The 13,624-nt window shown below is 30.7% G+C and overlaps 1 protein-coding gene across 1 annotated transcript; it reads left to right on the forward strand.

Moving 5' to 3' along the window:
• Positions 1–724: 724 nt before the first annotated feature.
• LOC134725154 (transmembrane protein 104-like) lies at positions 725–12,753 on the forward strand. The gene is made up of 10 exons (XM_063588735.1): positions 725–888; positions 2,502–2,623; positions 3,222–3,291; positions 4,499–4,577; positions 4,974–5,026; positions 5,563–5,593; positions 6,802–6,901; positions 7,953–8,061; positions 9,498–9,591; positions 10,650–12,753. Exons 1-10 carry the CDS (start codon positions 844–846, stop codon positions 11,411–11,413), a joined length of 1,467 nt encoding a protein of 488 aa, XP_063444805.1. The 5' UTR covers positions 725–843; the 3' UTR covers positions 11,414–12,753.
• Positions 12,754–13,624: the final 871 nt, after the last annotated feature.

The following is a 13,624-nucleotide window of genomic DNA, read 5'->3' on the forward strand; positions in this document are numbered from 1 at the left end:
GATGGATATGTCAGTCGTTCAGGTGTTAAGTTTTCACGGTTAAGTGTGTTTCTAAGAAACTATAAGCAATTGGTCAACTATATTTAGTGATCTTTTAAATTAGTGTATTGAATTATTGGGAGGTGCCGGTACGTGTCTTTTTCGTTTGGTTTATCTGACCTTGACCCCATTTCATTGGATCATGGACCTAAAGAGAAAGTTTGACTCTTTATTTAACATTCTGTATTTTATTGATAAATGGACGAACCTTTTAAGAGTCAACGTTATTAATCTACTTACACTGACAGCAGATAAGAGGTCCATTTCCCCGCGTGGTATTAAACTATAGTAGTCTCACGAAATGTGATCACAGTACAGGCTGGTACTATTATACTTACAATATATAATGTAGAATACAATATATATAATACTTGTCTCTGATCAAGGATTTGTATAGTAAGTACATCCTTGCTCTGCTGATTTATAGTATAATAGTCACAGGTTCAGCACACGTATACAGTTAGGTCAAATTTCTGTTAAATCATTTTGTTTTACTTGTTAAGTAAAATGCAAGTGCACACCAAAACAGTGACAGGACATCAACCTAATGACGATGGTCACTTAGTGGTAGAAGACAAAGTAGAAGTAAAAGTGGACCGGTGGCCGAATGAAAGACGCGATGACAAGCTTTTTTGAAAGGTAAAACTTGTATTCATTTTAAAGGGGAGATAATTCTATACAAACAACAATCATGTGACTATTTATTTGACAGACAAACAGATTCTTCCAAATTTTGAACTATGGCATAGGCACTGTCAATACAAGGAAATTAAAAACGTGAAAACTTCAATTTCATAATCAAAAATGCCTGAACAAATCACAGAAACAGGAGCAACCTACTCCAGAGTGGTAAATGTTATAAAATACCCATATTTTATGAAAAAAATATGATATAGATATTATAGTCATATTTACATTAACCAAATGACATGATTGAGGGATAAGCCCTCATTTGTTCCTTACCGGAGGATGGCAATAGGTGTCTGTTAACATGTTAACAACACCTCGATTTTGGCAAAAAACAGTTAAATGTTAAGTGGGTTGAAAACAGTTAACAGCTTAAATTAATCTTAGTTAACAACAGCTTGAAAAGAGACTTAACAGGTTAACACGAAAGGGTACCCCCCAACCCCCCTTACCTGATTAACAGATTATTTCCTTGTTTCCCCAAACTAACTTTTACAATATTTTATTGGTGCATGGAGTAGAACATGTAGAAATTGGTGGTGTTTTGGCTATAAAACAATACAATAATAATCACTTGTAAACAAAAATGTGAATGGTGTAACCAATTTTAGCTGTGCATAATACCAGAGACATATAATACAATTGTATTATATGTCTCTGATAATACCAATTTGCAACGATTAATACCAATTAGCAGTAATCATAAACAATTAACAATTAAAATTAATTATAATTTTTTTTTTTTTTAAATCTATTTTTAATCAGGACAATATTTTTTTGGGGTATACATTTAAAAAAAAATTCTAATAATTCAACTGGAAATTAATAAAAAATTGGGTGTGAATGGACCTTGGGGGCATTCGAGTGAATGTGAAGGGTGCATAAAGGTATTGTATGTGAACAGACTTGATACCTAGTTTCTCTGTCCAGAAAAAGATTTTTATTTTGGCTGCCACAGGTGGGGGTTTGAGAGATTGAAAGGTCAAGTGTATAACAGAAGTGTTAAGAACGGGATGGGCTTTGCTCATTGTTGAAGGCCGTACAGTGACCTATAGTTGTTAATGTCTGTGTCATTTTGGTCTCTTGTGGACAGTTGCCTCATTGGCAATCATACCACATCTACTTTTTTTTTATATGACTGTCTACTAAATAACAGAACTTGCATAATTTTGTGCATTTATAAACATAATTGTTATGGCAAAGATAACTATATCAATTTGATCCACAGATAAAAAAAAATTACTGAAGTTGTGCAAACTAGAGACAGAAATTCATAAATTAACCAAATATTGTTATGGCTTCATAATCATAGTACATGTAATGGGTAACTGAGAGAACTTGTTGACATATTTCTTTAAGATGGTGAACATTTATGAAAGTTGTGATGTGTATACTTATATAATTAGCCTATAGGCTGGGTGGTCACACCAGGACATGTAAATGTATTGCATTATTTGCAAAAAATAAATTGCAGATGAAATGGAACCAACTACAATTTTAACATTCATGCATGATTTACTACATAATGACACATACTAAAAACAAGGGGCGTATCCAGCGATTTTAAAAGGGGGAGTTCCAACCATATGTCCCCCCTCTGGATTCACCGCTGATTTCATACAGTTAATATTTTGATAACTAGTGGTACATGTATATAATAAAGTACAGTTATTGGAATATAAACATTGTTTATATGTGTACATAAAGGTCATGACCTCAGAGTCAGTATTTAACAATCATAATAGTGCAATTTACAATACATTTTTTAATTCCAGGTTGGATTGATATACATATTTAATCTAATTGTTGGAACTGGTGCCCTTACTATGCCAAATGCCTTCTCTACTTCTGGATGGTTACTTAGCCTAATTACTGTGATTTTATTGGCTATAATCAGGTAATAAGTAATGAATAATTGAACTGATATTTTTTTTTTTCTGGGTCAGCAAAAATATATGATATTTTGTTATATAGGTTTATATATATGGTACTGACTCTACTGTACTTTTAAGTAAGCCTTAAGGGAGTCCAGTTTCTAATTATTGCATAAGCACTTGTTTATATAACATAATATAATGTTATATTAAGGTAGCGGTATCATATGAACATGTACATATAAAAATTCTGAGACAAGTGCCTGTGATTGTATGGTATTGATTTCATGACTTATGATATTATTTGAAGGTAAAACTTTCCTTCAGAAATTTTCTGTGAAGAGACCTCTCCTGGCATGGAGTATGTACACATATACAATACTGAATAGCTTTATTTATATTCAGTAAAGTCACAAACATCTAAACATAGAGATTGAAATGAATACTTAGTACATAAAAACATGCATAAAACATCATAAAGAGCACAATCATACAAGCAAACTAAACCATATGGAAAACCTAATGTAAATAAATGTATTAAGTTTTTTAAAAGTACTATTTAACATGAATGTTTGATCAAACTATGCTATACGAATCCTAATTATTTTTCTGTTATTTCAGTTATTTGACAGTTACTTTTGTTACAGAAACAATGGCTATAGCTAATGCTAAGATCAAGATTGGACAGAGGGTTTGTAATTATAATTTTTTACTAAGGTCACACTAAATTAATTAAATGTTCTTTGAACTCACTCTTTCATAAATTTTTGTAATAAAAAAAAGCAACCCCAAAAAAATGCAGAACTGAATTTGAATATGTTGTTCAAGTAGCACAGTTAAAGGTGCTTTTATGAATCAACTTGCAAATATAAAAAAATAAGTAAGAATAAATACACACCGCAAGCTTTATTATAAAAAAGAAGACATGGTTTGATTACCAATGACAATGAGACAACTCCCCACAAGGAAACAAATGGCACAGAAATTAACAACTATAGGTCTGTCGGGTCCCCATACAGCCTTCAACAAAGATCAATGCCCATACCACATATAAATGTAAAAGGCCTCAAAATGACAAAGTTAAAAACATATTACTATGATGGTCTTAATATAACCTGATGGATAGACTATTGAATCGCTTCTTTTTCATTATTTCTCGTTAGTATATATGTAATAAGATTTGAAGGACAACTTGGAAAAAATAAAGAATTTCTGCTGATATAGATGCACATAAAACAGCAGAGTTTACCATGTGAAGACTCAAAAAAAAGATCCAAGGGATATTTGTGATTTCTGAGAAACATGTTTTTGTCAATTTTGATCCCATTTTGAAAGGGTACAAAGAGTGTAATAATTTAATGCTGTTGTTTGACACTGGAATCAGACTATAAATTTGATAATGTACTTATCAAATCCAACTTTAATGAAAATTTCCCAGTTTTGAATCCAAGATTTTTTTTAAATTGAATAAATATTCTACTTAACAAAAATATAAAAAAAGCTATTTGTACTCTCGGGCACTTCAACTGTACTAGAAGAGAAAGGTATTAGGAAAATATACAATTTGAAAACAAAAGTGGCAATTATAAAGTAATTTTAAATACAACTTTTAATGTCTTTATAAAAGATTGATTAATTTTTGGTGTTTTAACACCATGTTTTAGCATCATTTATGCCTGGAAACAACCACTGACCTAAGTTCAATAGGAAAACCGACAGTCCTAGTCAATTAAGATTGGAGTCAAGTGCAACTGCAGGAGTGGGGTTCGAACTCACAACCTCAGTGTTAACTGGCTATTTATTACAGTTGTAGAACTACTAAGACCACTTGGCCACCAAGGCCACTACTACTTAAGAGATTAAAAAAAATAAGACATATTTTGTATATTATTCAATAGATAGCGGTAAATATGGTCAATGAATCTTATGAAGATGAAACATCAGAGAAAGAACCACTGCTAGGAAATTCATCCACAGGTAAGAGGAGAAAAAAACATTGCTAGAGAAAATGGCAGCAGATTAGAGAGAAAGACACTGCAGAATCAATATCCTGTACAAATTTCAAAATAATTTTTTTCTGGTCAAAAATTAAGTATGCATAGAGACAAATGAAAATGAATAGTCAATAAGTATAAAAACTCCTGGCCTCCCGAGTAGTGAATAACCTTCCCCCTACTAACAGTATTGATAAAACTTAACATATACGATGAAAGTTAGATTTCCAGATTAAAGACCGCAATAAGCAAAAGTAAGAATTCATTCAATTTCATGTAAGTTCAATTTTATGCACTTGCAATAAAATCTCAACAAAATCTTAAAGGAATCTATTGCAGCTGGTCAAATCAAGTTTCTTTTTTATTTTATCTTTCACAGAAATATTCAACAATTCAGTTAGTGATTTTGAGATTACAGAACGAGTTGAACTGGTAAGAATTTTAATGACTTAGAATAATGCACTAAAGGTCCTGGATAGATATACAGAGTATAAGAAGAAAAAAATTTATAATCCAAGAACTTATCAATTGTTTTCTTAACAAGATCTGCAAGGTAGATAACTCATGTTGTTAAAATATGAAAATAAGGAAATGTGGGATGATTGCCAATGAGACAATTATCTAACAGAGTTTTAATGAGTTAAATGTGAGCAATAAAAGGCTACTGTATAGCCTTCACCAACTAGAAAAAAAACATACTGTATAATCATCTGTAAAATGTCCCAAAATGACAAATTTAAATAATTGAACTAGAAATTTTAACGCTTGATTTATGTAAAAAACAATAAAGGAAGAACAAATATAATATATTGCAACAAATGACAACCACTATATCACAGATCCTTGACCTTGGACAGGCACACACAGAGGTTAAGCATGTTTCTGGATGCCTAACACTATTTTATATTTGATGGGTTGCTGTCACTTTTAGAGTTTAACTCTATACGGTAACTAGTTATTTATTTCAGGGTCAAATGGCAGCTTTATTCTTCAACCGAGGTAAGTACAAGTCTTATTTGCCATGTTATTTTGTGTTCTTCATTTACCAAGTCATCTTGAGTGGAGAAATTATGTACTGCGGATTCACTTTTTTTCATGGTACTGTGGAATCAATTTTTTTTCGTGGATACCACTTTTCATAGAATAAGGAAAATATATGCGTTTGTGGATATTTGATTTTGTGGTTTTGCCGATGTTTGCATTCGACAAGAATATAGAAAACTTGTCATTCGTTGAATATTTAATTTTGTGGTTCATCTATACCCACAAAATCTACGAAAATTGGTATCCAACAAATAATAATGAATCCACAGTATACCAAGTTCTTGATGAATCATTGGGTATACATGTAGTTGAATCACAAATTTAAATGTTAAACCAAGTACAAATTTTATATAAACTTGTATATATGCACTCTTTGGCAAAAGCACCAAATCAAATATCCATTTAGATGCAATTTTTCATCAAACCACAAAAATTTGTACTAGAAAATAAATGAGTCCACAGACCATGGTTGCTCAGAAAAATTAAGAATTGTTACAATTTTAGTGCATTTCTAATATATTTTGCTTTTTTCAAAATCTACAAATTTAGAAAGATAAAAATGTATCAAAAATTGAATGATTTGACAACATACTACAAATGTACTTTAATGTTAATGTTGTAAATAAATGAGTTTTCTCCCCTACATATTTTTAATCTGAAGATTTTCGTAAATCTTCAAATCCTGAAAATAAGAAATTTATATGTTTATAACTTTTATTTATTTCAGTTGGCATAATTTTATTTTATCTATGTATGGAATTTGATGCTGTATTTAAACATTTATTATACATTTCAGTTGGTATATTTCTATTTTATCTATGTATGGTGCTGTATTTACAACTCGTCTAAACATCAACCCAACAATGTTAGATCTGTAAATTTGCTTTCGCAAATTTTGGTTCTTCCCTCGCCGGGATTCGAACCCATGCTACTGTGATATCGTGGTGCTGTATTTATACATTTGTTATACATTTCAGTTGGTATATTTCTATTTTATCTATGTATGGTGCAGTTTTTATACATTTATTATATATTTCAGTTGGTATATTTCTATTTTATCTATGTATGGTGCTGTATTTATACATTTATTATATATTTCAGTTGGTATATTTCTATTTTATCTATGTATGGTGCTGTATTTATACATTTATTATATATTTCAGTTGGTATATTTCTATTTTATCTATGTATGGTGCTGTATTTATATGGAGATCTGGCTATTTATGCTGCTGCAGTTCCCAAATCTCTCAGGGATGTTATATGGTAAGACTTGCAAACAGAGTTTTAGCTAGTCAATTATATGAGACACAATAAGAATTTCACTAACAGTCTTTAATTCTTTTTTGTTTAAAAATCACTTGATATTCATTAGATATAAAAAGATGTGGTATGAGTGCCAATGAGATAACTCTCCATCCAAGTCACAATTTATAAAAGTAAACCATTATAGGTCAAAGTACTGTCTTCAACACGATGAAAACAAGAAAAGAAGAAAAAAAATGACACCCTTTTGTAGTGTATTTCTGACTTTTCATTTATAGATTATCGAAACAAATTCTATATATTATTATTAGTTAAACAGTTTTCCATACAGCGCCCACTCACCAAATTCTTTTGCCTCAGAAAATAAGTTTATTAGTCACATGTATTGTAGAATGAAAGTTAATTAACATAGTGACAAACACCTTTCTCTGTAGTTAATTTATTAATTAGCTGTGTACCAGAATCTAAAGAATCGTAGGTTATTTCATTGTTTGTACCCCAAAATGAAAATAATGGCACATCATTGGTTGAATTCCAATTGTTTATGGCATATTTAACCAATCACAACGCCTTGGTGAACACTTAAGAAAATATTACCCAGAATACATTAGATTCTGAAAAAGGGTATTGTTTGGTAAATAGTTATCAAAAGTACCAGGATTATAATTTTATATGCCAGACGCGTTTCGTCTACATAAGACTCATCAGTGACGCTCAGATCAAAATAGTTAAAAAGCCAAACAAATACAAAGTTGAAGAGCATTGAGGACCCAAAATTCAAATTTTCTTGGAAACATTGGTATTCCAAATTATGTATAGTAATATAAATTTTATACCTCATCATGGTCTGTATTTCATGATGTCTTCATATAAGAAATATAAATGCTTTAAAATTGGTGTGCAAAGAAATTTTGTTTTCCTACTATTTCAGTAAGATTTATAAGGTTGGAGTTTCAAAGTTATCTGAATTAAAAAATGGATAAAATATTTTTGATCATGGATATAAAGCAACCAGCAATCAATCGCTGTAACTGACTTATAATATTTTCAGTACATACAAGAAACCACAAAATGAATCATGTAATAATACATTAGAAGAAAAGGATGGATGTTGGCATCATCATGGTACTTCCAGACTACAAGCTTACAGAGTCATGGTGGTAAGTGGAATACTGTGGATTCATTTATTTTCGTGGGTACCAATTTTCGTGGATTAAGAAAAACTTACACATTCGTGGATATTTAATTTCGTGGTTTTGACGATGTCTACATACAAGCCCATAGAAAAATTGCTATTCGTTGAACATTTAATTTTGTGGTCACTTGTTCCCACGAAATCCAAGAAAATTGGTATCCAACGAATAATAATGAATCCACAGGAGATCTTAAATGTTTATCCTTGGGGGAGGGGAGGGGGGGGGGGGGTAGCACTTCCTGTATACAAGATGAAAGGATGTGCAGCTGAAATAGGTCACATTTTCACGCTTGAAAATATGTGAATAGGATAGGAAAACTATCTGAAATATATAATTAGGTCAATAAAGTTCCCAAAACTTCTCTGTCTGTCATCTTTCTTGGTGTTCTGGGCAGTTTTTATCAACCATTTTTTCTCTTTTGGCACTTTGGTATTCCACTCTTACAAATTCAAATTCAAATTCAAATATATTTTATTGCTAATCAAAGTGATTCAATATGATTAAGACACAATGTTATAATTTTTTTTTTTTTATTAAGACATGTAGAAGAATACCAGAAGCACAGTGTTTAATAATATAACTAGGTTAAAAAAAAGAAGAAAACAAAAGTGGGATCTGACAAACCGTACACACCACATGAAACCCAAACAATAGTGGAAAAGGTTTCATTTTTACCAACGCCAGATATGAGAAGGTTTACATTTTTAAATTCTAAATTATATGAATAGGGTGGGGTAACAGAACCCTATTGCCACCTCCTATCAAATAATCAAATAAGTATTGAAGTAGATCTTGATTTGGTCTCCTTGAGCGGAATCTCTTGGAGTCTCTTATCGTAATACTTTCATATTTTATAAGCAGTTGTATTGCATTGGCAAATATCTAATTTTAATGAAGTTAATTTGACAATTAGTCTTGGTCCATTGACTTTGGTAAAATTCTGCAAAGTTAGCAGTTAAAGCGTTATCTTTTAAACTTTATCAATAGTATTATCCTATTAGGCTAGAAGACACATACATGTACCTGTAACCGAACAGAAAAAAATAAGTTCAGAAAAAAATCAGAAAAAAATGCACTATTTTGTAAACTGGAGTTGTAATACAAGACTGGTACATAAAACAATATATATTTAAAACCAGGAGGAGATAATTCTGAACAATATAAATAAAATCAGGAGGAGACAACTAATACATTTAACACTAAAATAATAGAAATAACATCTACAGGAGGTTAGTGATACATTTGTATTATAATAATACTTAAAGGAGATAACTTTTATATAATTTATCCTAATACAATAGAAAATGTTTTAAAATATCTTACTGCATACTTAATAAAGGTATATTTTATTATCATTTGCAGCAATTAATTAATTGCATTAAACCAATGTTTATTTACAGGCTGTGTTTATAGTGTGCTTAGGACCATTCACCTTCTTTAATGTACAGAAAACAAAATACTTACAGATATTTACTACCATTACTAGGTGGCTAGGTAGGTATTTAGACAGATATCCTTTACCCTAAAAAGATGAACAAGGAAATGATGCATTATTTTACATAGCCTTTTACAGAAATCAGATTTCATCCATTTAGACATCCATTGTTTCTTCAATTATGACAGAAGTCTGTCATCATATTAACCAGTGATACATCTGATCCTACAATCTGGATGTCGAATATCTCTCCTAATAAATTGCAGTAGAAGTTGTTACTAAGGGAACACCCAAAACTCATAAGTCGGAGTGAAAATGATAAAGCCATGGAGTTAAATATAAGAGTTGGTGAAAAAACTAACATGTCCACAAAACTCTAGAAAACTAATGACAGATACACAATATCCACAAAGATACCACAAGTGCTCCAGAAGGATATGAAGATCCTGCTCCACAAGTAGCATTCGTCAGAAAGATCATTACTTTTCAATTTATCAAAAATTGGAAGTGTCCTGTCATAAATTTATGAATAAAATACGAGAAAGTGGTATGATTGATAATGAGACAACTATCCACAAGAGACTAAATGACATAGAAGTTCAATTACTAAAGGTCTCCGTACAGAAACAATGAGTAAAACCAATAACCCATAGCAAGCATTAGAAGGTCCCTATATATCACTAATGTAAAACAATTCAAACTGGAAAACTGAAAACCTGATTTATGGCTACAATTGTTTTGTTGCATTGTTTTAAAATGTTTAAGCCATATTATGCTGTCCTCAGCATAGCTCTCTATCTTCTTATATCTGTAGATAATAAAATTACCCAAAAAAAACCAACACAAAATACACTCTGTTATTGAGATAAAATTTTCTATTTTCAGTATTTTAGAATTTTTAACAAAAATGCCAATTAAAAAGGTTTGGAAATTTTTTTAAAATGGTCGATATAATTATTTGTATGTAGCATTATATGTTTATTGTTGAACAACTTACAAATGCACACAAAATATTCTTATTTACAAATCTTGTGATCAAAATGTATCAAAAATATTTGTTGTGTGCCACTTAAAATTTACCAATCCCCATATATACTTTTTTTTCATATTTTTTCAGCTTTCATACTTATGATTGTCCTAGCAGCCATCAGATTAGAGAAAGGTCAAGGCACGGGTCATCCAGTTGTTGCAGACTTTTCTGGGATACCAAATCTATTTGGTGTGTGTATTTACTCATTCATGTGTCATCATTCGCTTCCATCTTTAATTACACCAATCAGAAACAAGCAAGGATTATACGGGTTAATATTTAGCGATTTTACCCTCATATTAGGGTTTTATGCACTTATATCATTTACAGGAATATATTCTTTCAATCATTTAAAGGACCTGTATACTTTGAATTTTCTACCAGATGACTGTGACCCTTCAAGGTCAGTGACAAATGTTAAATTCTTTGAGTACTTTCTGGCATTATTTCCAGTTTTCACTCTCAGCACAAATTTTCCGATTATTTCTGTAACCTTGAGGAACAACCTAAAAACAATGTTTTACAATGAGGAGAGACCATATTCTTGGTTTGTGGACAAAATCGTCTTCCCAGTAGCGGCTATTACACCTCCAGTCATAGTTGCAATAATTACCAACGAGGTGGAGTTTTTAGTCGGCATAACAGGATCTTATGCTGGAGCAGGAATCCAGTATGTTATTCCTGCAATTCTTGTATACTGTGCAAGAAAAGAAGTGACTAATTTTTCACCAGGACATGTTAACCCCCTAAAGTCACCCTTTAAACATGTAGCCTGGGTTATATTTGTACTTATATGGGCATGTATATGTATCATATTTGTAACGGTAAATCATATAATTAACAAAAAATGATCAATATTAGTGACTAGTGAATTTTAATATATTCTGAGATTACACTTTTGTTTTTTTTTCACTTGTTAATTCATTTTTTTAAGGAGTATTTCATAAGACATTAATTTTCAAATATATGGAATACATTAGTCTTTACACAATGAAGCTTTTTTTTTTATGTATTATCATAAAATGCTAAGATTACTTCCTTTTGAAAAATATCTTAGCACTGAATGCATGGTTTGTTATTTTATTCTTTGAAAGTTAAAAAGAATCTGACAATTTTTAGCTTGACAAAATTTCTAAAATTTGGAAATAAAAAAAATATTAAAAGATTTAAATTATATTATGTCCATTATAAATGCATGTAGATTTTTCAATGCAACATGTTTATAGACCAGTTAAAAAGATTATAATTGCAGACATCATCTCAAATACATTTCTACACTGCCACGTCCTAATTTGAAATTGCAGACATTAACTTTCATACATTTCTAAACTGCCACATTGTATTCTAAACTTCAGGTAGATTATGTTCTAAATCAAAATCACTATGATTTTAAAAAAGTTTGCCAAAATTTAGTTCATATTATGTTTTATATTTCTATATATTATAATTTAATTATAGATGTTGCTTTACATGATAATGTAGCAATTTAAATGTGCTATAGCTCAATTGTGCTTATTTGATAAACGTCTTTATCTTATCTTATCTTTATTATGCTTTTTCCAAAATACTACAAAAAGCAAGGATCATGGAACTTTTTTTAATCTTTTAGTTGGGCAATATTGTCACATTTTGTATAGATTATTCATGAAATATAAAATAATTGTGTATGTTATAGAAATGATGGATAGCTCTTATCATAATGTACTTTCAGAAAGAAAAAAATGAAGTCACAAAGTTAAAACCAAAGATTAAACACAAAAAAGGCTTCATTGAGATAAACTACATTTCTCTCACAAGATTTGCATATATTCATTAAATTAGATCACAAAATTTGCATATTTCATAAAGCATAGAGAACAAAATTTGCATATTTCATTAAACAAAGAGAACAAAATTTGCATATTTCATTAAACAAAGAGAACAAAATTTGCATATTTCATTAAACAAAGAGAACAAAATTTGCATATTTCATTAAATATTAAACATAGAGAACCATTGTGATCTGCTATTTTACAATTCAAAAACTATAGAGATGCCAATTGTACCTTAATTTTAAACATAAGTGCAATACAGTGTCTGTACATGTGCTGACAAAGAGGCATTAGTTTTCTTTTGTTTTTGTTGAAGTATATAAAAATATGGAGATGTTGTATGATTGATAATAAGACAACTATCCACCATTATTATTATTCATATTGTTGTAAATATAATGTAGTTCAAATAGATTATATTAAAACAATTGATGTATTGTGCTTGATTGAAATGTGTTATGGTTTTTAGCTTACCTGGCCCAATTTTGTTTACTGTCCAAGTCAAATAAGGAAGACGACAAAATATGAGCGAAAGATACCAGAGGGACAGTCAAACTCATAGAACAAAAATAATCGGATGACGCTTTGGCTAAAAAGACAAACAGACGCATAATAGAACACTAAACATAACATAGAAAACTAAAGACTAAGCAACACTAACCCCACTCAACACTGGGGGTGATCTTAAGTGCTCCTGAAGGGTAAGCAGATCCTGCTGCACATGTGGTACCCGTCGTGTCGCTCATGTTATTACAAACTCGATAAGTAATCTAATTCGGTAGGTCACATTCGTGAAAAGGGAAGGGGATTGTAGTTACGACATTAGGATTATATCCGAAATCATCTGTGGAACGGTTATTCCATAACGGTCAACCAACTGGATGGGGTGATTTCAACTTCACCATTTGAAACTCTCGGTTTAAAAGCTTCCTTGTTAACAGCAAACCTCTATCAAGGAAATCATGAAAGGAAACACAAGCCGGGAATATCGTATCAATTGGGAAGTATATTATATTCCGTATGCAGGCGCTGCTGGAAGGTTGCTACATATAATTTAAACGAAGAGTTCACAATTAGGAAGTTTTGTTTTCAACCGACCATCATTGTCAATGTCTAAGGTAAGTCAAGATATGAGGCAGACTTAACTGTATCTGTAGTATCCTTTATCTCTAGTCTGATGGGATAGACAAGTAATCTCAAAAGCTCAAAAAGTCTTTTAAAACAAAAATAAAAATAAGTAAATGAAGTAAA

Source organism: Mytilus trossulus, chromosome 7, assembly GCF_036588685.1.
Source record: "Mytilus trossulus isolate FHL-02 chromosome 7, PNRI_Mtr1.1.1.hap1, whole genome shotgun sequence".
NCBI lineage: Eukaryota > Metazoa > Mollusca > Bivalvia > Mytilida > Mytilidae > Mytilus > Mytilus trossulus.